General features: G+C 36.5%; 1 protein-coding gene across 2 annotated transcripts in view; it reads left to right on the forward strand.

The window, feature by feature from the left end:
* The window catches only part of APP-BP1 (Nedd8-activating enzyme E1 regulatory subunit APP-BP1), a 237,617-nt gene that overhangs the window by 95,940 nt on the left and 119,515 nt on the right, over positions 1 to 22,162 (forward strand). Inside the window, exon 9 of one of the 2 annotated variants that reach the window (XM_090376930.1) lies at positions 13,046 to 13,108. The exons of the other annotated variant lie outside the window; for it this stretch is intronic. Within the exon in view, the coding sequence (XP_090233056.1) occupies positions 13,046 to 13,108 (63 nt within the window). The remainder of the gene's footprint in view (positions 1 to 13,045; positions 13,109 to 22,162) is intronic. 2 annotated transcript variants of the gene reach the window in all.

Here is a 22,162-nt window from a genome sequence, read left to right on the forward strand (position 1 = left end):
CCCTGTATAATTTGACAAAATCATATTACAATTTTAAAAAAAGGAGGAACCACAAGATGTGAATTTTTAGATGTGATGAAAAATGCAAGAGACAGCAAAGGCAAAAGTGAAACAGTGAAGTCTGAAATAATGATGTTTTGATCATATGCTAGTATAAAAAATATGGAAGACTGTAATAGACTGGAAAAGATCATTATGTTGGATATAATAAAATTAAACAAACACAGAAAGAATAAAACAGACAATGTCATGTGTGAAAGTTAACTGAACTGATAATTTAAAGGAATTTGTAAACTGAATTAAAATAATTGTATATATGTACTTTTACACTGAATAGGCTTTGCATTAGCAACACCCACTTGTGTAGGATGCTGGTGTAGGCTCAAAGTTAGGAATGGCTGATATAAGATTGTAGTTTGCATACATGATGAAGATCAGTTTTTGAGTATGTGAGAAGGTCAGCATCAAGATCTTTCCAACTTCAAAAGTGGAATGATTATGGAGGCAAGATGTGCTGCTGATAGTATCTTGACAACAGCCAACATGGTTAATTGCCCCCATTTTATGATGTCAAGAGCTGCTGTAGCTGGCTCAGCAGCAGTCGACAATCAGCCAAATGTCACACATGGGATGAGGATATGTGGTTGATGCCTGTGGTGAATGTCATGTGTCTTGTAACACAGCACAGTGACTCAGCTAACTACAAGATAGGAATAGCAAGATCAATATCCACATGGACCTGTGCCAGATATTAGCATATATAAGCTTTGGCAGTTGATGGCTGTCATAGGTACCCATGCTCACTGCGAGAAAAAACTATGCCATTCAAGAAAATGTCAACACCAACACTGGACTATCATATGGAAATCTGTTACCTAGTCTCATGAAGTCTGTTTCCAACCCTATCATGCTGATGGGCATATCTGAATTTGGAGCAAGCATTATCAGTCCATGGCACCTGGATGCAGAGGCAATGGTGTTATGGTTAGGAGATTGTTTTCGTAGCATTCCCTGGGTCTTCTGATCACTGTTAATCAAAGGACAATGGCGTGATGGGAATGCTTACCTTTCTATTATTGCCAACTATTCCCCTTCACAATGACAGTGTATCCAGACAACTCCAATGTCTATCATCAAGACAGTGTGCCATGCTACAAGGCCTGGTAGGTTGCTAATTGGTTTCAGGAACATGATGAATCCTCTGTCCTCCCTTGGCTGCCCAACTCACTTGATTTCAATCAAATTAAGCATGTTTAGGATCTATTGGAAAAGGACATTTGATGTTATGACCATTCATGTGGCAGTGTGTGTGGGCATTACTGGATACATTGAGCAATACAATGTCCTGAAACACTTTGTGGAGTCCATGGCAAGATGTGTGTAGAGGCTGTATTACTGAGCCCATGAGGTATTAGATAGGTGTTACTAATGCAAAACCAACTCGGTGTGTGAATGTGCATATTGCATTGTATCATGTGCAGAATCTACTTAGTTATTTTTGCTATATGAGGTGTGGCTATTAAATAAGGAGACTTGCAATAAAATAAATATAATGAAATATTCATACTTTACAAGTTATCCCCTTCGAAATAATTGTCTTGGGCTTGCACACACACTGTTCCATACATTTCTTCCAATCATAGAAATATTTCTGGAAGTCATCTAATGTAACCCCTTCACTTTGGTCAATTTTTTTTTTGGTATTATCTTCAGTGGACTGAAAATAGGCTCCCTTAAGTACACTTTTCAGTTTAAGGAAGAGAAAAAAAAGTCACAAGGGACTAGGTCTGGTGAGTAGGGTGCATGTTAACAAACAGGGATTTGTTTCATGGCCAGAAACTGGTGAACAGAGAGAGTGCATTGTGTGTTAGAGCATTTTTTGATGAAGCATCCAACAATTCAAATTCAAAATGGAAAGCATTCAAAGAATTAATCTTGGAAGCTACTAGGCTTTTCATACCAACTAAGAAATATTGTTCAAGATTTAGGCCTAAATGGATGTCAGATGAACTTATTAGACATTTGACAGAGAAGAAAAATGCATGGGATACATATAAATTAACATGTGACATAGAAGCCTATGATAGATATAAGCTGGTCTGTAACCAAGTTACAAAGGAAGTTAGGCAGGCAAAGGCAGATTATAAGAAATCTTTGGCAAAGGATGCAAAGAAAAACAGCAAAGAGTTCTTTACTTATGTAAACTCTAGAAGGAAGGGGATGAATCAGATTGGTCCACTTGATATTGATGGTTCAACTGTTGATGATCCTGCTCAGGTAGCTAACAAACTAAATGAATATTTTGCATCTACATTCACACATGAGGAGTTATTCAGGAAGGGGAATGCCAGAGGTGTATTGAACTCTGGCAGTAAGCTAGATAATCTTGAAATAACTGAGAGTAAAGTGAAGGACAAATTGTTGATGATAAACATAAGAAAGAAACCTGGGGTGGATGGAATCTATCCAGTTATATTAAAGGAGGTGGCAAAGGAAGTAAGCAGACCATTAGCCATAATTATGAGAGCTTCTCTGGACTCATGGGAGGTACCCATGGACTGGAGATGTGCAAATGTGACCCCAATCCACAAAGGAGGATCAAAGGGAGACAGGTAATTACAGACCTGTTAGTTTAACTTCTGTTCCAGGGAAATTTAACCAGGCACTGGTTAAAGAAGCATTGCAGGATCATCTAGACAAGACTTCAGTTATAGCTTGGACACAGCATGGGTTTGTTAAGGAGGAAGTCTTGTCTGACCAATTTGATTGGATATTATGATGTAGTCACAAAGGAACTGGATGCAAAGAATAACTTTGATATCATATATTTGGATTTTTGAAAAGCCTTTGATACTGTTGCACATGGAAGACTGCTGCACAAATTGGAGCAGTGTGGCATTGGAGGCAGATTGCTGCTATGGATAAAGGGATGGTGAGTGGGAGAAGACAGAGAGTGGTAATCAATGGAAACTGCTCTTCGTGGACTAATGTTATTAGTGGAGTCCCTCAGGGTTCAGTGTTGGGTCCAATGTTGTTTTCTGTATTTATAAATGATATTGATGATGGTATATCAGGCTTAATGTCCAAGTTTGCAGACGATACGAAGATTGACAGGGTTGTTAATGACACTAATGACAGTACACTGCTGCTGCAACAGGATCTAGAAAAGTTGAGCAGGTGGGCTGAGAGGTGGCAAATGAAGTTTAACATTGACAAATGTAAAGTACTACATATGGAAAGCAGTAATCCCAGAGTAATGTATCAACTCTGTGGTACCACACTGACAGTGGTAGAGAATGAAAAGGACCTGGGGGTAATTGTGCAGGCAGATATGAAGTTTTCTGAGCAGTGCAGATGTTCTGCAAGAGTAGCTCATGGTGTCTTGTCAATGATATACAGGAATTTTTCTAGCAGGGATAAGGAGGTGATTATCCCCTTGTATAAGGCAGTGGTCAGGCCACACCTTGAGTACTGTATATAGGTCTGGAGGCCTCATTTTAAGAAGCATGTAGAGCTGTTGGAACGAGTACAGAGAAGGGCAACAAGATTAGTGAACGGAACAAAGGGTTGCTCTTTTGAAGAAAGGCTTAAATTTTGCAAATTACAGTGTCTGGAGACTAGGCACCTGTGAGGTGATCTGATTGAGGTGTATAAAACCTACCTTGAATGGTATGAGCATGCTCAATGCTGATGGGATTCTTCCTCTTGCTCAGAATAATCCTCTGAGAGGGCATAAATTTAAATTGAAGAAAGACAGTTATAGGATAGGTGTGCGGAAGTTTGCATTTGGTCAGCGGGTGGTTGATTGCTGGAACAAATTTCCATCTGTCATTGTAGAAGTTGATAGCTTAAATAGATTCATGGCAGAACTTGACAAGTGTTTGGAATGAGTGGATGAGTTAAATAGGGGTTTTTTTTTTTGGGCTGATGCTGTATAAGCTTGCTTATACAACATCATGTGCCTTTTGTAATGCTAGCTTCAAAACCAATCGAGTTCAGCAGTAAAACACATATTAGCAGATCTGTCTCAACCTCCCCCACCCTGGTATTGAGTCTGACAATACCTCAAAATTCCCGCTTGATTAAAGGTTTTCAATGAAAATGTCTTCGACACATGTAACATCAGCAAAGGCGCATGATGCGGGAAAGCAGGCTTATGTAGGTTTGGCCAAGAGAAAAAGGAACCCTTATTTTGCCCATCCACTCTCTCCAAATGTTTGTTGGGTAATTAGTAACACACTGACAGTGTGTTACTAATCTATTAGTAACACACTGACAACACCAAAATAACATGTAACTGGTCACGTAGTTTTCTCAAGGGACCAAATTGAGCTGCCCTACTAGCCACTTCAAATTTGAGATATTCTGTCATTTCTATTCTGGCTTTAACTAACCTTCTACACTGAACATTTTGAATTTTTGAAGCAATAAGATCACCGTTTTGAGATTCCATGTAATCAATGAGTAGATCCAACACACTGAGATGAACCTAGCTCCCCAATCAAACAATCCACAGTGAAATTAACCACAGTTCTGCAGGTCTGATTATGTCAAGGTAGACATAATCAGACAAGGTAGACATTTACTCTCCCAATCAGCCCCCATCTTGAACCAGAACCCCAACAATCATTAGTAAATAACCTAAATTGCCCCTCAAAGGACATTATTTTGGACAAGTACATAAAAAGTACTAGGATATTTGACTACATTGACAGATCATTTAAGTAATTATCTACAAATTGTGCTGCTTTCCTGGTAAAAGGCATCAAAACCTGTATAACAGTAGGTTAAAAGCACTCTGAATTGGATACACCCAGAAACAGCTTCAGATTGAGACCAGGAAAGCTTGATAAGGAAGAATTGCCTCTCACAGAGGAAACAGAACCAGATGCAGAGGACTTACCTGCACCTTCTGAATCACCAGACATAAAATCAGAGGAAAGAACCAATCGGTTTGTTAAAGGGAGGTCTTGTCTGACCAATTTGATTGGATACTATGATGTGGTCACAAAGGAACTGAATGCAAAAAATAATTTTGATATCATATATGCAAAAGAACATGGAAATAGAGCTGTGGGTCTATATTTTGACATTAGTGAAGTAAATGTTCATCGTTGGAGAAATGATCAGAATTCCATATTTTCGTGCAAAGTAACAACCAGTTTACAGCACCTAAGAAAGGAAGATTTCCACAAGTCGATGAAGCTATGATACATTTTGTAATGGAGACACTCGCAAAAGGATTACTCATCACTCGACAAGCCAAGCAATTGAAAGCCAGAGAAATTGCCAAGTCCCTCGGAATAGAGAAAATAATTTTTAAAGGCAGTTGCGGCTGGTGCGACAGACTGTTGCATCGTAGCAGATTATCGTTAAGGCACCAAACATCTATCTGTCAAAATATTCCTGCAGACTTTTAACAGAAGCTGATTAACTTTCAACGACAGGTGATGAAATTAAGGAAAAACAGAAACTATGAGTTTAGTCAAATTGGAAATGCTGATGAAACCCCGGTCTTCTTCGATACACCTCAAAATTACACAGTCAACGCTAACCCGCATGGTGCGGGATGCTGACACGGGTCAGTAGAGATAAGTCCTGGCCAGTATGGGACAGAGCACCACGCAGGGATCCCTTTCCCTATGATCCTTCGCTCCTACCACCTGGGTTAGCTTTCTCTCTCTCTACCCCCCATCCTCCCCCCTTCTCCTGGTGGGTCATCCCACTGCCAACTCTCAGCTCCCACCCTCAAAGCAGGATGGGCATCCTGACCTGGGGTGCCTCTTCTGTCCCGTTTCAACCAGGTGGGTGCCTTCACTACTGCCCCTCACTCCTCTTTACCACTAACTCCCTCCCACTTACTATCTCCCCACTACTACCTTCTGACTTTCCCTTTTTTTTACTGGACTTTCCCTGTCTGTAGCCTTGGCAACCACAGGATTTACCTCGCCGGTGGTTCATACTCCTTACTGCCCAGCCCTCCTTGTGGTGCTGGACGATAAAATGATGGATGAATCATGGATGGATCAGTGCTGGATGAGTCAAGGCATAATACGTTATGGGTTGAAATTAACTAAATAATATCGGTGTAAATACACCATAGTTTACCCATAAGTTTAACTACATACGTAGTGTAACGGCATCATTTATATTTTTATCTCATACTGTGCTACCTTCACAATGAGATGCCAGGTATTACACTACTTCAAACGGGTGACGCTTCTCTGGTAGAGAAGCGTCACCTGTTTGAAGTAGTGCAATACCAAGAAAATACAAATACAAATTATGTGCTTCCTTCCTCACACAGGTAAGTATCTAGTTAACCGTTGTCAGCCTCAACTATCTGTGAGGACAACTTGTTCCAGCAATCAATGACTCTCTGGCTAAAGAAAAACTTCCTACAGCCTGTAATTTGAATTTATGACTTCTAGTTCTAGAATTCTTTAGACTATATAATATCAGTGTAAATACACCATAGTTTACCCATAAGTTTAACTACATACGTAGTGTAACGGCATCGTTTAGATTTTATCTACTTGGTTGTTTTTTTTTTTTTTTTTTTGACAGTGCAGCAAAAGCCTGTGTCTTCCTTGTGCTATATGGCAAATACCATAATTCAGATCTTTTCCTTTAAATTTTTTCTTGCAACCTTGTCAGAACTTCAATGTAGTATGTTTAATTGAGAGTCAGCACCTCTGTAGCCTAGGTAGGCAGGAGCAGCAGTGCATAGCAAGCGCTTCTTGATTAGACCGGGGTTCAAGCTCGTGACTACCAAATACGGAGGATGCGGAAAGGTCAGGGAATGACCACTGCATATCCCCTGAGCAATATGGCCTTAGTTGCTAATGCTCCTAAAAGCCAAATAACAAACAAACAATTTGAGAGTCTGATTTGATGGGATGTATTCAGCCATAATAATTCCTTTAATATTGAAGAAAACAAGAAGCATGGTTTCTGTTTTTGATGTTGACATTCTTGGTTTTTTTGGTCTGGGGGATTGTTTTGTCTTCCATTGTTATTGCCTGTTTTTTTAGTTTTTGTGCACATACTTGAACAGCCAACTTTCATTGCAAGTAATTACAGTACTCAGTCTCAATATTCTTCGATTTTTTTTTTCAAAACATCTGCACAAACTTGGTCTTCTCGTTCTTTGATCTTTATTCAAACTTTTTTGCACCATCTTTTCTCTTGACTTAAATTTTCAGTTAAAATTTGTCTAACTGTTTATTTATCCATATTGAGTTCCAGTGTAATCATTCTAATCCTTAAATGATGATCACTTCTAATCAGAGTCCTTAACTGGTTCACATTTTCAACAGTTTTTGTGAATACTGGACGGTCTGGTATTTCGTTGTCTTTCGTATTCTCTCTTTCTTCTAAAACTCTTTTATGCTATTTAAACACATGAGCTATTGACAGTATCTTCCCATAAAATTGACAAAATTAAAACTTTCAGTTGGCATTTTCTTTAGTCTCATTAAAAATTGAGGTTGATTTATTGTTCATTTCTTTTGTCTGTCTTTTTCTGGAAAACTGCAAAAACACAAGGAAATAAAATCTATCTCACTGCAAAGCGAATGAGCATGTTGAACATGACTTGGCAGACAACTAAGGAAAGGTTCAAGATCAAATGCTGTGCCTTTGTTCACAGGAGGCGCTTGGTGTGTAGTGGCTGCTCGCAGTCTCATTATTTAATAGCCACACCTTGTATTATGTTTGATTTTACCACTTCTGCAAAACTGCCTTTTCTATTCCAGTTCAGTTTCTGTGTTCTAGTTAATGCATGATCACACCCTAAATATTTTGGTCTTTGCTGTTTCATGCACTTTTGCCTAGTTTTGGTCTTTGCTGTTTCATGCACTTTTGCCTGCTTTGTGTTCTTTCATCTCTTACTTTTCTGTGATTTACTATTTTGCCTTTTATTTGGCCATTTGTTTAAAAAATATATATATGCATATTCAAACAAAACAGCTTTAGCTGTATTACAACTTTGAAAACTCTGATTTCAAATATTGCATGGTACCACACCTTTTTACAATTGCTTTGGTCTACATGTTGTCATTAGGACTGTCTGTTATCTGATGAGGGACAAGTTAGTCCTGTAACAGGCTGTCATAGCAACCTCATCTTTTGGAAAAATTTGGCTAATTAAACCTTTTGGCAGGAGCATCTACCTTAAAATAGCACAATATCAGAGCAACTCATTGCAAAGGTAAGTTTGTTCTGCTGTTTGAAGTAAGATCATTGCATTATCTAAGCAGTTTAAATCTTGCTGGCTGTAAAAGCAGATTAGAGGACAAGAATCTTATAATGAGAGTGATTTTACCCTTTTATTGCATGGATTCTCAAAGGCAGTTATGATTGCTGTTATGAATAATATGCAAAATATTGATTTTTCTTTCTTTCTTTTTTTTGTAAAATGTTGATTTCTTTTGACCTAGTTTACGCAGAATAGAAGGTCCTTCCTAATGTCAAAGCTGCAATACTTAAAAAAAAAAAAAAAAAAAAAAAAATTCATATTCTACCTGATTGTCTAACATTTAATTGGCCATTTGTTTAAAGTATAACATTTAATTGTCAGTAGTGGACTTTTCTCAACCAAACCAAAGTTTAGTCAAGAAAAGTCCACTATTGACCATTTCCACCCAACCAACTATTCCATTGATGAAATGTCATATAGTGCTAAAGAGATTCAGAAAAGCAAATTCAGAAAAGACAAATTCTCCCTCCCCCACTTACAATTATTTTCTCATTGCACTTGACTCTTTCTAGGGCGCCTCCTTAGCCAGGTGGGAAGGAGCAGCAGTGCATAGCACACGCTTCTTGATTAGACCGGGGTTCGAGCCCGTCACCACCAAATACGGAGAATGCGGAAAGGTCAGGGAATGACCACCGCATATCCCGGAGCAATATGGTCTTAGTTGCTAATGCTCCTAAAAACCAAATAACAAACAAACAAACAAACGACTCTTTTTAGAATAGTGGAGAAATCCATCAATTGGCAATGTTTAAACTATCTCAACCTGCCATCTGATCAGTGATTGCCACTATGGATCCATCAGTATTGATCCACTTGTAATATATTGGCTTTTATTACTCATATTTGGACAAATTCAATAGAAATGTTTTGTGAAACTCAAGCATTTGCTCCTGACATTTTAAAGTAATTTGTTAATGTTTGGCATAAAGATCTAAACAGGCACCCATTTTATGGATTGTTGACTGTGTGTTGCAGTGAGGTAGCTAATTTTCTCTCTGGCTCTCTGTCTTCTAACTTCTCACCTATTGCTGGTGTTCTGCAAGGTTCATTTCTTTTTTCCCTTGTATGTTATGAGCTTTCTTTCACCAGCTGGAAATCCTATCCATAGATTTGCTTAGCACACCACATTCCACCTTCCAGCTTGTGAGAAACCTTGCTCTGCACAAAAAAAAAAAAAAAGCTTAAAATTCTCGAATATCTAACACCAATTGCTTAAATGATGAACTCCAGGTAATTCTCTGATGGGATGAAGAAAACTTAGTCAACTTCAATCCTTCTAAAACTCAGTCCCATCTTATTTCTGCTGCTCCTGTGCTCCTCTTCAGTGACTCAAATTTCTGTGCAAGGTCACATAACTCTTGTGGATTGTCCCGACTACTAACCGCATAAGCACAGCACAAACATTGTTTCCTCTGCATTGAAAAACCTGGCATTACTTTTCTTCTAAAGAGCCACCGACTCTACAAATCTCAAATCCACCCTACCTTGAAATATTGTTCCCACAACTTGGGCAGTCCCTCCAAAACCCCCTCTCAGTCTCCTAGACTGTTCCAAAGAGGGCAGTCAGGTTAATTAATGACCCATTTCTTATGAAGCCCCTCCCCTCTGTCTCATTGATGTTCTGTTTTTGTTGAATGACTTTTCTGTAGTTACTTCCATGGGCATTATTTTTCTGAATTAGCATCTAATTTCATCATGCTCTTCCAGACTTGTCTGAACATGTGCCTCAACCAGTCATCTATAGGAAAAACTTCATAATTTTAATATATGTTAGCCATTATGCATGATTAGTTAATAGAGGCAACCCCCATATCACACAGTTTCTCTCTAACACGATTGATAAATTTTGGCAATCCTTGCACAGCACGGTACGTCTACAACAAGGTTTTGCTCTAATACGGTTTGAGATTTGCTAGAAATCTCGCATAACATATTATTTTTGAGCTTTTGTGCTGGGAAAACCCTGCTATTATGTTAGATGTAATTTTCAACATTTCCATTCCTTTTTATGAATCCCCGCTGTTGACTGGCTAGTTGTTATCACTTTCGTGATATTTTTCTAAAGCACATTTCTTGGAGGTCACTACCATAAAACAAAAACAATTTGCAGTTTCCGGTTTATTGGTCTTTTCTGTTATTGTAATCAATTATAAACGGGTTGTAAACTCGATCTTCTTGCATTTGCTATAGTACCGATAGCTGGAATTCTGTGGGTTTTCACATTATTATGGTGAAATATGTTTCCCCTTCCATGAAATATTCAACCATATAAAAAACATAAAATAAATTTTCAGAAACTCATTACTCCGTCGTGTTTGTTGCAACTTGTGTGTGCTATGTTCTTTGTTATTAATTGCTTATCATTTTTACTGTTTTAAATTTTACAAAAAAAAAAGTCAGTGAACAGAAATATCAATTAGTTTGTAAATATTACACGTAAATATTACTTAATATTAAATGTAAATATTAATTAATACGTACTGTAATTCATATTACAGTACGTATTAATTAAGCTATGTATGTAAGTGTAAATTTATTTTTATTTTGCTAACTGGAAAATATTCTTTCGATTTTCACGTATCATTTAAAGTGGGGATCCACTGTATTTTGTTGGGAGATCCCCGGGTTAGGTTCTGTGCTGTTGAACTTGTGCTTGTTTGAAACCATAAAAAATAATTGACTTCAAAGTTTGTGACTTTTAAAGAAAGTAGAAGGTACACGAAATCTAGATGCTGCAGAAGAGATTGTACTTAGCAGTGATGAACAGGAAGAAAATTAAATGAACGTACATTATCTCATATATAAACATAAGTATCATATCACAGTTTGTAAGGTAAGTCATTTGTTCAGTTATTACTATTTAAGTTACTACTATTATTAAAATAAAGTTAAAATATTAAGTTATTACTACTATAAAAATTAAGTTTCCGATAGTTATAAAAATAATGGTGTATTTTTGTTAGCTTTTGGAATGTAACCCCCAATTTTGTACTGGTTCTTAGTTCTGTATAACACAGTTTTGCATTACACGAGATTTTGTAGGAACCAAACTACCGTGTTATACAAGGGTTACCTGTAATATATTTTTCTATAAGAAACAAAATGGTGAGACATTGATATTCGGTGTTCACCTTATAAATAATAAGCCTTATAGTTAAACTAAACATTATGGTATCTGTGTTTGTAGAGAAAATATTGTGAAACTAAATAAAATACACTTTCTCATCATGGAAGTTCATAACAAAATTAACTGTATTGGTGCCAACACTGATTGCAAAGAAAGAGAAAAAAAGTGATTTTAACACTGTTAATGCAATAGTGTTTCACATGCTGAAGTTTAGAATGTTGTCAGCAGTCTGCAGAAGAGGTTCTCTTGCAAAGAAAATATTTCATTTAAAGTAATGAAATACTTTCATTACTGATTAAATGTAACCAAAATAAAATGTAACCATTAAATATGAATATAAGAATAATCACACTGAGAAATTTATTTGGAAATTCCAGTCCATACACTCAGTCATCTTCTTTTTGAGCATGCTGTTTAGAACAATGAACTTTTATGTCAGGAATGTAAACCTTTCTTGTAAGCTGAGTCTGGTAAGAAATAGCCTTTGTGGTTTCCTTTGGTGGTGAAACTACCACACTTTCAGGTCTGTATGGTAGTTTGGAAAGGACTCTTTTTCTAAATCACTCATCCTTTCCAGTCTTGGAAAGAATCAGTGATTTAGAGTGAGTTCAAATGAGATTACATTTGTGGTTAAGAGCTGATTATCTAGTACAAAAAGACAAGTTTTTTTTTTTTTTTTTTTTGTGACATTTGGCAGTTCCAGTCATGATGATAAAGTTATATGTAGTTAACAGGTGTGGATGTATGAAAATAATAGTGTTTGTGCCTTTACGTGAATATATCACTGTTACATGGAATACAATATTGTTGTTTTAATAGCCAGAATTGGAAATATGTTTCATGTGTTTGCAAAATGAGAATTTGTTATAAATGACACAAAGATCAGGATCAAGATTGCTTCTGGATAATAAGAATTAAGATATTATTGAAAGAAGCTGATAGGTTAAATTTTTTTGGCTTTAATCATGTTTTTAAATGAGATGGTTTCTTTGTAGGTGCTATCTACCAAGAAATAAACTATTCTAGCACTTTATACAACAACAGTAAATATTTTAATAAATGAGCATTACATCACAAACTCTTTATAAGGCCATCAGTAAGAACAAATATTACAAATTTGCCTTTCTCAAACTGTTGATATGTTGTAAGAAGAATCTCTAATCTAGTGTCCAGAATTCTCACAGCCTATTTTTCTCCATCACCTCACAGTTCTCCATTAATGAAGTCTGTGTGTGTGTGGGTGGGGGGGGGGTCCCTAGGAATAATAGGCTGTGAGAATGTATAACACCAGATTAGAGATGCCTCTTACAACATGTCAGCAGTTTGAGAAAGGCAAATTTGTAACCCCTGTTCTTACTTGTAGTGCATGTAAAAAAGAACCTGATGAATGGTGTTTCTTATGTGATGTTCATTTATTGTGCTCTTATAAAGTGTTAGATTTATTTATTTATTTTTTTTTTTAAGAGAAAAACATTCTGGGTTTGATTTCCAGGTAAAAAGCGTTGAGGTAATTTGCCATGTTAATTAAGTGTGATTATGAATTTCCTTTAATGTATGGAATTTATTTGCCAATTTTTAATTAAAAATATATTAATAAAATTTGAATCATTGGCTTTCACATATTCTTTATTTTTTGAAATTAAAAATTTAACTTCTAGGACCATAGTCATACACCTTTTGTAGTTATACTTTTGAAATATTTGGAAAAGTGGAAAAATCAGGTATGTGTGCTATTTTTATATTGTAATGAATTTTCCATTCAGTGATCAAATGTTTGAAGTGAATCAGATGTATATGGTGGGGGGGGTATTTATAGTTTCTGGTGTAAAATAATTAGTGTTCTCTTTTAGCTAAATGAACAGAATCTGAGCACCACAAAACATGTCATTAAGGTTTTCCCTTTTCTTAAACATCACAGGTAAATAGCTCTTGCATTCAGAAGTTTTAACAAAGAATGACTTAAAAAGAAGCTTATTCTAACAACTGTCAATGTTTTGCCATTTGTGTGAAGTTGAAACCAACACAAGATGCATTTAAAAAACAAATGCTAAAATATATACTTGAATCTTTGAATTGCGTACATTTCAGTCTTGTCAATTTCAAGCAACAAGAGATTTTGTTTTTCTTTTTATATTGAAAACGGATTTCTTGCCAAACTTCAGTATATCTAGAATGCTTCCGGTTGGGTTATCTAATTTAAGACACATATCTTTCTTGCTCTGTTATGCTTTGGAAAGAGCAACTAGTTGATTTTCTTTTATAATGAAGGTTATTCTTAATGATTAATTGGTTAATAAAACAGAGAATAATCATTGTATTCTGTGTTTAACTGTTTGGGCTCTTGTGGCTAGCAAAGCGGTTATTATCACTGTCCTTCAGCACAACATGGAAAGAGGCTAGGTTTTAATCCTGTTGAGATTTCATGGCCATAGCTGCTTCATTATAATTCTGAAAAAGAAAGAAAAAAAAAAAAAAAATCATCTGTTCAGTAACATCAAAAAAAGTTGGCACTAGTGGAAAGAAAGCTTCTATTTTCCAACCAAAACAATCAATGTAAAGCTCTTAAAAACTGTAAGGTGATCTCAAATCAATGTAAAAGTGAGCCAGAGGAAAAGGCTGGGCTACTCAAAATTGTTAGAACCATTTCCTGATCATTATGTGACATGGGATTGGAAGCTTGTTTTATTAGGAAAACCTCTAATAAAGGAAAAAGAACATGTCATTATTCTAATGATGTACATTTAATTTTCCTGGCCCCAAACCAGAAAAAAATAACTTGTCCCATATCACTTGTCCAAATAATGGTTTGTATAGTTCATTCTTTGAATTTTTATTCAAACTACCCACCTCTACAACACGAGATGTAAGTTTGTTCTACATCTGGTGTTGTAGAGGAAGGATGGTTTCTTCCTTCCTCAGATTGAATTTATGTAGCCTTGTGTATAGTCTGAGCAAGAGGAAGGATAATATCAGCATGGAGTTTACTCAATCCATTCAAAGCTTTAAAAACCTCAATCAGATGTCCTCACTGTTGCCTAGTCTCCAAAAGCTTCAGTTTGCAGAACTGAAGTTTTTTTTTGGTATGAGCACCATTTTGTTCCCCTCACTAATCTTATTGAACTTCTCTGCACTTGTTTCAACAGATCCATATCCTTCCTAAATTGAGGCCTCCAGACCTATTTGCAGTACTCAAGATGTGGCTTGATTATTGCCTTATACAATGGGATAATCACTTCCTTATCCCCGTGAACAGAACTCCTATTTATCATTGACAAAACCTCATGAGCTGTCCTTTCAACCTATCTCCATTGCTCAGAGAACTTCATATCTGAGTACATAGTTTCTCCCAGGTCTTTTTCGTTTTCCACTAACTTGACTGTAGTATCACACATTTAGTACATTAACTGGAATTATTGCTACCTTTATGCAGTACCTTGCATTTGTCAGTGTTAAACCTCACTTGCCACTTCTTGGTCTATTGCCTAATTTGTTGTAATCTGTAGTAGCACACCCTGATTGCTCTTATGAACTGCCTTGCCAACCTTTGTATCATCTATAAACTTAGACGTTAAGTATGATATGCCTTCATAAGTATCATTAATAAATATAGAAAATGACAATAGGCCCAGCACTGAACCCTGGGTGATTTCACTAATAACATTACTTCAAGAAGAGTAGTTCCTATAATCACTCTCTTCTCTCACTCAGCCACCCTTTTATCTCTAGCAGTAACTTCTCTTTTTGCTACAAGTGCCCAAATTTGGGGAGCAGTCTTTTATGCGCAACAGTATCAGAAGCTGTTCTGGAATCTAAGTTTGTGGTGTCAAAATTAAATTTTGCTGTTACTGCATCATAGTATGCAATCAGATTGGTCAGGCAAGGTCACCATCATAGTGTGCAATCAGATTGGTTAAGCAAGGTCACCATCATAGTGTGCAATCAGATTGGTTAAGCAAGGTCACCATCATAGTATGCAATCAGATTGGTCAGGCAGTGTCACCACTTAGCATATCTGTGCTGTGACTGCAGTTTAATTGTATTTGATGGTCTTGCATTACTTTTTTAACCAGTGACTCCATTATTTTTCCTGGAAGTCAAGTTAACAGGTCTGTAATTACTCAAGCTACCCTTTGATCCCCCTCCCTCCCAGTGAATTAGAGATACATTTCCTACATCCATAGGGACCTTCTCTGAAACCAAGGATGCTCTCATAATTGCCGCTAAAAGTTTACTTACCTAGTTTGCTGCCTCTCTTAATATAGCTGATTAGATCCCATCGACCCCAGAAGTTAAACAGAAAATATTATATTTAGCTTCAGCAATTTATCTTCCATTCTCCTGTCAGTTTGACAAAATCATTTAGACAAAATCTGTTAGAATCTGATACTCTTCTGGCATTCTCATCCCTAAAAAATTCCTTGGTTTGAATGTAGATGCAGCAAAACACCTATTCAATTTTGTTTGTCAGCAACTTGAACAGGATCAACAACAGCTAAACCATTCACATCTAGTGGACTAATGTGATTTATCCCCTTCTGTCTAGTGTTTACAGAAGCAAAGAAGTTTTTGCTGTTTTTTTTTTTTTTTTTTTTTTTTGCCAGAGATTTTTTGTAACTTGCCTAACCTCCTTTGTGATTTAATTTCAGACCAGTCTGTAGGTAGGTTTTTGTACCTTATAATTTATATGCATCCCATGCATTGTTCTTCTCTGACTAGTCTGATCAGTTCATCTGACACCCATTTAGGTATAAGCCTTGAACAGTATCTCTTAGTTGGTATAAAAAGCCTAGTAGCTTCTATGATTACTTCCCTGAATGCTTCCCATTTAACATTTGCTGTTGGTAATAACATCATCAGTTGGTCCTACTTCCTAGAATTTAAAAATTGTCTTATTGAGAACACTGTAATTATCTTTAAGAAAGCAAAAACCCATCCCTTTGTCCTTCTAAAGTTACATCTTTAAGTAAATTCCACATCAATACACTGTGATCGCTGCCACATACTGGTTCTTTTTTCAGTCAATAAGACATTCTGATTTTCTACTTGTATGTATAGTGGTTTACTGTACTCATTTGGCCTATAACACACTCCTACTCTCATTTTTGTTTTCCCAGTGCTTATGTCACACCAAGCTGACTTGACATTGCACTGTGACCATACCTATGTCAACCAGATGCAGTGCCTTGAATTTTATGTGCTCTTAATTAAGAGCATGTCTCTTCCCTTCCTGTCTGTACTTTTTTTTTGTACACATTATACTCCCCATATTCAAAATTCTGCATACCGTGTATCTGATTGACACCATATCTCTGATATCCCTAGAGTGTCTTCATTTTATTACTTTACCAGTACTTCATAGGCATGAATTTTATTTACTGTGTTCTTATCATTAGTGTACACGCAAGTATACATGCATGTGTTTTTATTCTTAATAACCCTACCATAGCCCATATATTTGCTTGTTCCATGAGAACCCCTAGCAGGCCTTAGGGCATTGATTACCATGTCAGAAGTTCCAAAATAAACCTAATGCTTGCTGTAACTCAAGCTCTCTTTTTGCCTGATTTTCTTCCCGAGTTTTTCAGAATCTGTTTGACTGTTTTGAAATAAAAGATAGAATAGAATGTAAATGATGAAGATTAACTTATAAAATAAGTAAATGAATAAATTAAGATTGACAGACAGAGCCGAAAGGGATGAAATAACTGCATTATGGCCACTGTGTCACCAGTTTCAACAGCAGATTTGAGGGGGTTTTAAACTAGGAAAGAAGGATAATGAACATAACACCTTATGTAGGCCAACTAATTAGCTGTAGCAGCTTGCTTGCTAACACTGATTGGTTACTATTTACTGGAATATATGCCATGGAAGTTTTCATGGCATATATTCCACATGAGAAGAAGCTGGTGAAAAATTGGTTGTAGCTTGTTTTGAAAACTTGTCCATGTTCACTAGGATTTTCTTAGGCCTGTGGCAGAAGGGCTGGTTGAATGCCTGGTTGGTACTGTTGCTTTCCTGGACATCTTTCTCTAATTTACTCTGATCTTCCTATGCTAGTGGGGGAAGTTGAGAAGACAGAAACAGGAGGGCTGCAGAGATCAGTATCTGATCAGTAATATCAGTAAATGCCTGGTAGGTACTGTTGCTTTCCGACACCTTTCTCTAATTCACTGTGATCTTCCTATGCTAATAGGGGAGGATTCTAGATGGGGGCAGTTGAGAAGACAGAAACAGGAGGGCTGCAGAGATCAGTATCTGAGTTGTCTGTTATATCAGTATGCTCACACAAAGTGTTGTTTTCTTTGCCCTTCTTTTATAGTTTAAAAACTCCTCAAATCTGCTGTTTGATGGCCATTGTGTATTGCCAATAACGCACGGTTATTTCATCCACCTCCTCAAGCTTTATCTGTCTGTTAATTTTATGTAAGTTTATTTTATTAACCTTCATTTATATTTTCTTCTATTTTGCCTTGTACAAAATTCCACTTTGCATCCACTGTTGGCGCATTATAGCCTTAGTTGCTAATGTACCAATAAAACCCAACAACCAACCAACCAACCAACCAGCATCCACTGTGCAATAAATTCAGCTTTATACATCACACACAGTGCTGTTTTATTTACGAACATCCAGTTTTATGTTAACTGCATTTGAAAGAATTCCCTTCAAATCCCTATATTATCTATTGATTTGAGTCTTAAAGGTTATTGAATCAAGCCTGAATTTTTCTTTGAAAGTAGATTGTCTTTTTTATAGTTAAAAAAAGTTAAATGAGCTGGAAGAAAGGTTAGATGTACAATTCAAACGTTGTCATCAGTAATTTCTGTTGCATTGAGTAAAAAAAAAAAAGAATAAGAGATGCACATTTAACTGAGTTGGGATTAGTGTTCCAAGTTACAAAATTATAAAAGTGAATAAGATACATGTTTGTGAACAAAGCTTAGGGGAGTACTTTGAAAAAATTCTAAACTGGACTTATATTGCTACAGATTCATAGAAATGTCACACAGATTAGTACTGAAAAAACACAAATCATGAGTGCTTAAAACAATAGCCATTAACAACTAGTACTACAACTTGCAAGGCATCTGCAAGTATCTGGTTGAGACCATGTATTGAGTTGGTTATAATTCAGAGAAGCCTAAAGTTGTAGAGATTAGTTCATCTAATGTGCTTTTCTTAAAGTGATTATGTTCAGCATTTTGATTGAATATGGAGGTGCATATAATATAAGTAATTTTAATCCATTGCTTTGGTATTTCACTACTTAGAATAAGAAGGGGAAACAGATCAGATGAAATGGGATAATGCAGAAGTGGGATGGTAAAGTTGCACAAGAAACATTGCAGTAATAAAATAAATACATTTTCTTTTTATAAACTGATATTCTCTCTAACTTGTAAACTCCTGACTGTTTATTGTTTTTTTCTTGGACAACCTTACAGTCAGAAGAGTTTCTACAAGATAGAGAGCATATAAGAAATAGAACTATAGAGAAGGGTTAAAGCTGTTGTTAGTGTTATGGGGGAGGAGGTTTAAAAAGTTAAAACATCATGTTGGGTGTGAATGGTCCATAAATTCAGCAAAACTTTTTCCCTGTTATTTTATGATGGAGAGGATGGATGTATTTTTTCTTAGTCATATTATCAATTTATAAGCTAATTCATCTCATTTTATGAAGGGTTTATAAACTGTTTACTTACTTTCCAGATTAATTGCTTGATTATAATGTAACTACTGTAGTACATATTGATATTGTTTTTATTATTTTTCAGCATATTCACTAAAATTGTTTAGTCACTGGTAATTGGTACATTAAAGTTTTATAATAGAATTTTATGTCCTGTGATTTTAATGGATGGTGGAGTGAAGTCGTGGCTGTTCGAGTCATCTTGAGATTATGGAAAGGATTTCTGTGTGTTCAGCAACATCGGGATATATATTTTTGGTGTAGATGAATTGCTCCCATACACAGCAACCCAAGTCTTTTTGTGTATACAGTGAAACTTCCCTTTAACGGACAGCCATGGGGAACGAAAATGTGTCCGTTAGAGAGAAGTGTCCGCTAACAAGAAGTCTGAGGGAGAAAAAAAAAAAAGAAAGAAAGAAAAATCGTTAAATGTAAAATTAAATTAAAATATATACAGATTTTGAACAATATTTTTGTAAATAATATACAATTACATACACAAGAGATAAAGAAAAATCGTTAAACGTTTAATGTAAAATTAAATTAAATTAAATTAAATTATATACAGATTTTGCACAATATTTTTGTAAATAATATACATACAATTGTGCTATGCATATTATGACTTTATCTTAAGAAAAATACATACAGTAATCACTTATTTTCTTCTGCACCTTCTTCCGGCTGATAATTTTGTTTTCAATATTTGTTTGGAGTGAAGAAACCATCGAAAGTCCTTCAGTATCTTCTTCAGCGGCGAAAAACATTTTTAAATGATTGATTTGTATGAGCGCTTCTTCTATTTTCATCGGTGGTTCGTCGTTAATATGTTCTTCGACAGAATGACCTCCTTCCATTTCTTCATCCTCATGAGGAACTTCTTGAAAAATATCGATGATAATGTCATTGATATCTATAGCACCATCTTCTGTAGTGAGGTTTGAGTCTATATCTTTGTAGCCAGGGTCACTTGTAGCGGAAGTATCGTACATTATCAATAGATGTTGAAGTTCTTGTTCTTCTTGGTGCTCCACATTGCTGTTCACAACTTCAATTTTTGCATTTGAGAAGCCAGACTTTACAAAACAGTTCACGACAGTTTGTTTTCTAATTGCGTTTACTGAAGAGGAAATCCATTGAATCGCATCTAGGATGCTGATTTTAAACTTCACTACAGGCAGGAGTGGGAGTGCAGTAGCACACGCTCTTTGAGTAGACCGGGGTTCAAGCCCCTGACTGCTGAATACGGTCGATCTGCCAACCCGCACTGGACCAGCGTGGCAGATTATGGTCCATTTCCCTCAGCATGAATTGTTGAGGAGGCTTCCACCCTGCAGTGGGTTGATAATGGCTGCACTTTACTTTTTTTTTTTTTTTTACAGAAAACACGTTTTCTGTAGTGAAGTTTAAAATTTTTTATTATCCCTTGATCCAAGGGCTGACACTCTGCAGATGCGTTTGGTGGCAGAAAAATGATTTGAATGTTGGACAATTCAATGTGCGGGTGAGATGCAGCATTATCCATGAAAAGAATAATTTTTCGGTTTTGACGAATCATGTTTTGGTTAAAGTGACTTATCCATTCGCTCATGATATCTCGTGTCATCCACGCTTTTTTATTAGACTTCCAGTCAACATCCAAAAGATTCAACTTTATGCCTTGAAACAATGAGGATTTTGTGGTTTTCCTATAACAAGAGGGTGTTCAAAGTCTCCCAGCATATTTGTACACAATAGTACAGTCAAGCGTTCCTTAGAAATTTTTCTGCCCTGGCACTTTTCGTTTTTAAGACCCATTGTTTTTTCAGGAAGAGCTTTAAAAAAACAACCCTGTTTCGTCACAGTTGTAAATATCCTTAGCTTCAAAATCACGACATTAATCTTCCAATTTGACGGTCCACTCTGTTACAACCCCAGTATCAACAGATCCACCTTCACCACTTACGGTTTTCCAAGAAATTTTATGCCGAGTTTTGAACTTGTCTAGCCATCCCACAGAAGCTTTGAACTCATTTACTCCCATAGATTTCGCAACCTCCAAAGCTTTTTCCCTAATAATAGGCCCATTAATGGGAATTTTTTTAGCACATACGCGACAAATTTGAAGTCCAACAGTTTTCGGGAATGATTTTTGAACCTGATCATTTCCGTGTTGCCAAAATTGTTTGAGCAGTTCATTTTTTTTCTTTAGGATGTCGCTTACCTGCGTCTTCCCGATTTTGAATTTTGCAGCGAGATTGCGAACACTATTTTTTTGCCGATCATACGCATTAATGAGTTCGACTTTATCTTTTAAAGTTAAATGTTTACGAGAAGACATTGTGCACTTCACACGACACTGAACAAAACTGGAAACTGAAAAGACGAAAGGCCGACCATATTCCCCCCCCCCTGCACACACCGAATTCATCAGAAGTTTTACACGTGCCTTAAAATTATTGAAAAAGGGTTTAGATCCGCGACGTAAACCTTGATAAAATTCAGAGAATTGGAAATAGAAAATAAACACGATTGAGGCAATACACGGAAGAAACGTTCCTAGAAAAAGGGCCGTGAGCTCGCCCGCTGTCCGTTATGGGGAGTGCTAATCTAAACGAAACAGTGCAGATTGCCTGTCCACGTCCGTTTCAGAGAATGTCCGCTAGACAGAAGCTGCAAACACATTAAAACCAATGGAGGTGAGTTGGGGAATTTGAAAATGTCCGTTGTAGAGAGATGTCCGTTAACGAGAGGTGTCCGTTAGGAGAAGTTTCACTGTATACGCTCAGCGATTACTGAATTATGACCACTTCATCTGTAATGGACTATGCTGTATAGCTAGCAGTTTAAAAAGCAAAACATCTTCGTATGCTAGGGCATTAGTAACCTGTATCTGGTCATGCAAGTCAAAGTAATGAAGTAGCAGTTATGGGACATAGTAAAGATATCATAGAGTTTCGAAAGGGCATGATTATGGGAGCTTGTGCATTGGATGCTTACATATTGGAAATGGCACATCTTGTCAGTTGCTCACACAGCCCACTGTGGTTAAGGTGCACAAAGAATGGTGTTGAATGAGTTAAACCACCTCCCACTGACAGA

This window comes from Mastigoproctus giganteus, chromosome 7, assembly GCF_048544385.1.
Source record: "Mastigoproctus giganteus isolate SK-2022 chromosome 7, ASM4854438v1, whole genome shotgun sequence".
NCBI classification, from domain to species: domain Eukaryota; kingdom Metazoa; phylum Arthropoda; class Arachnida; order Uropygi; family Thelyphonidae; genus Mastigoproctus; species Mastigoproctus giganteus.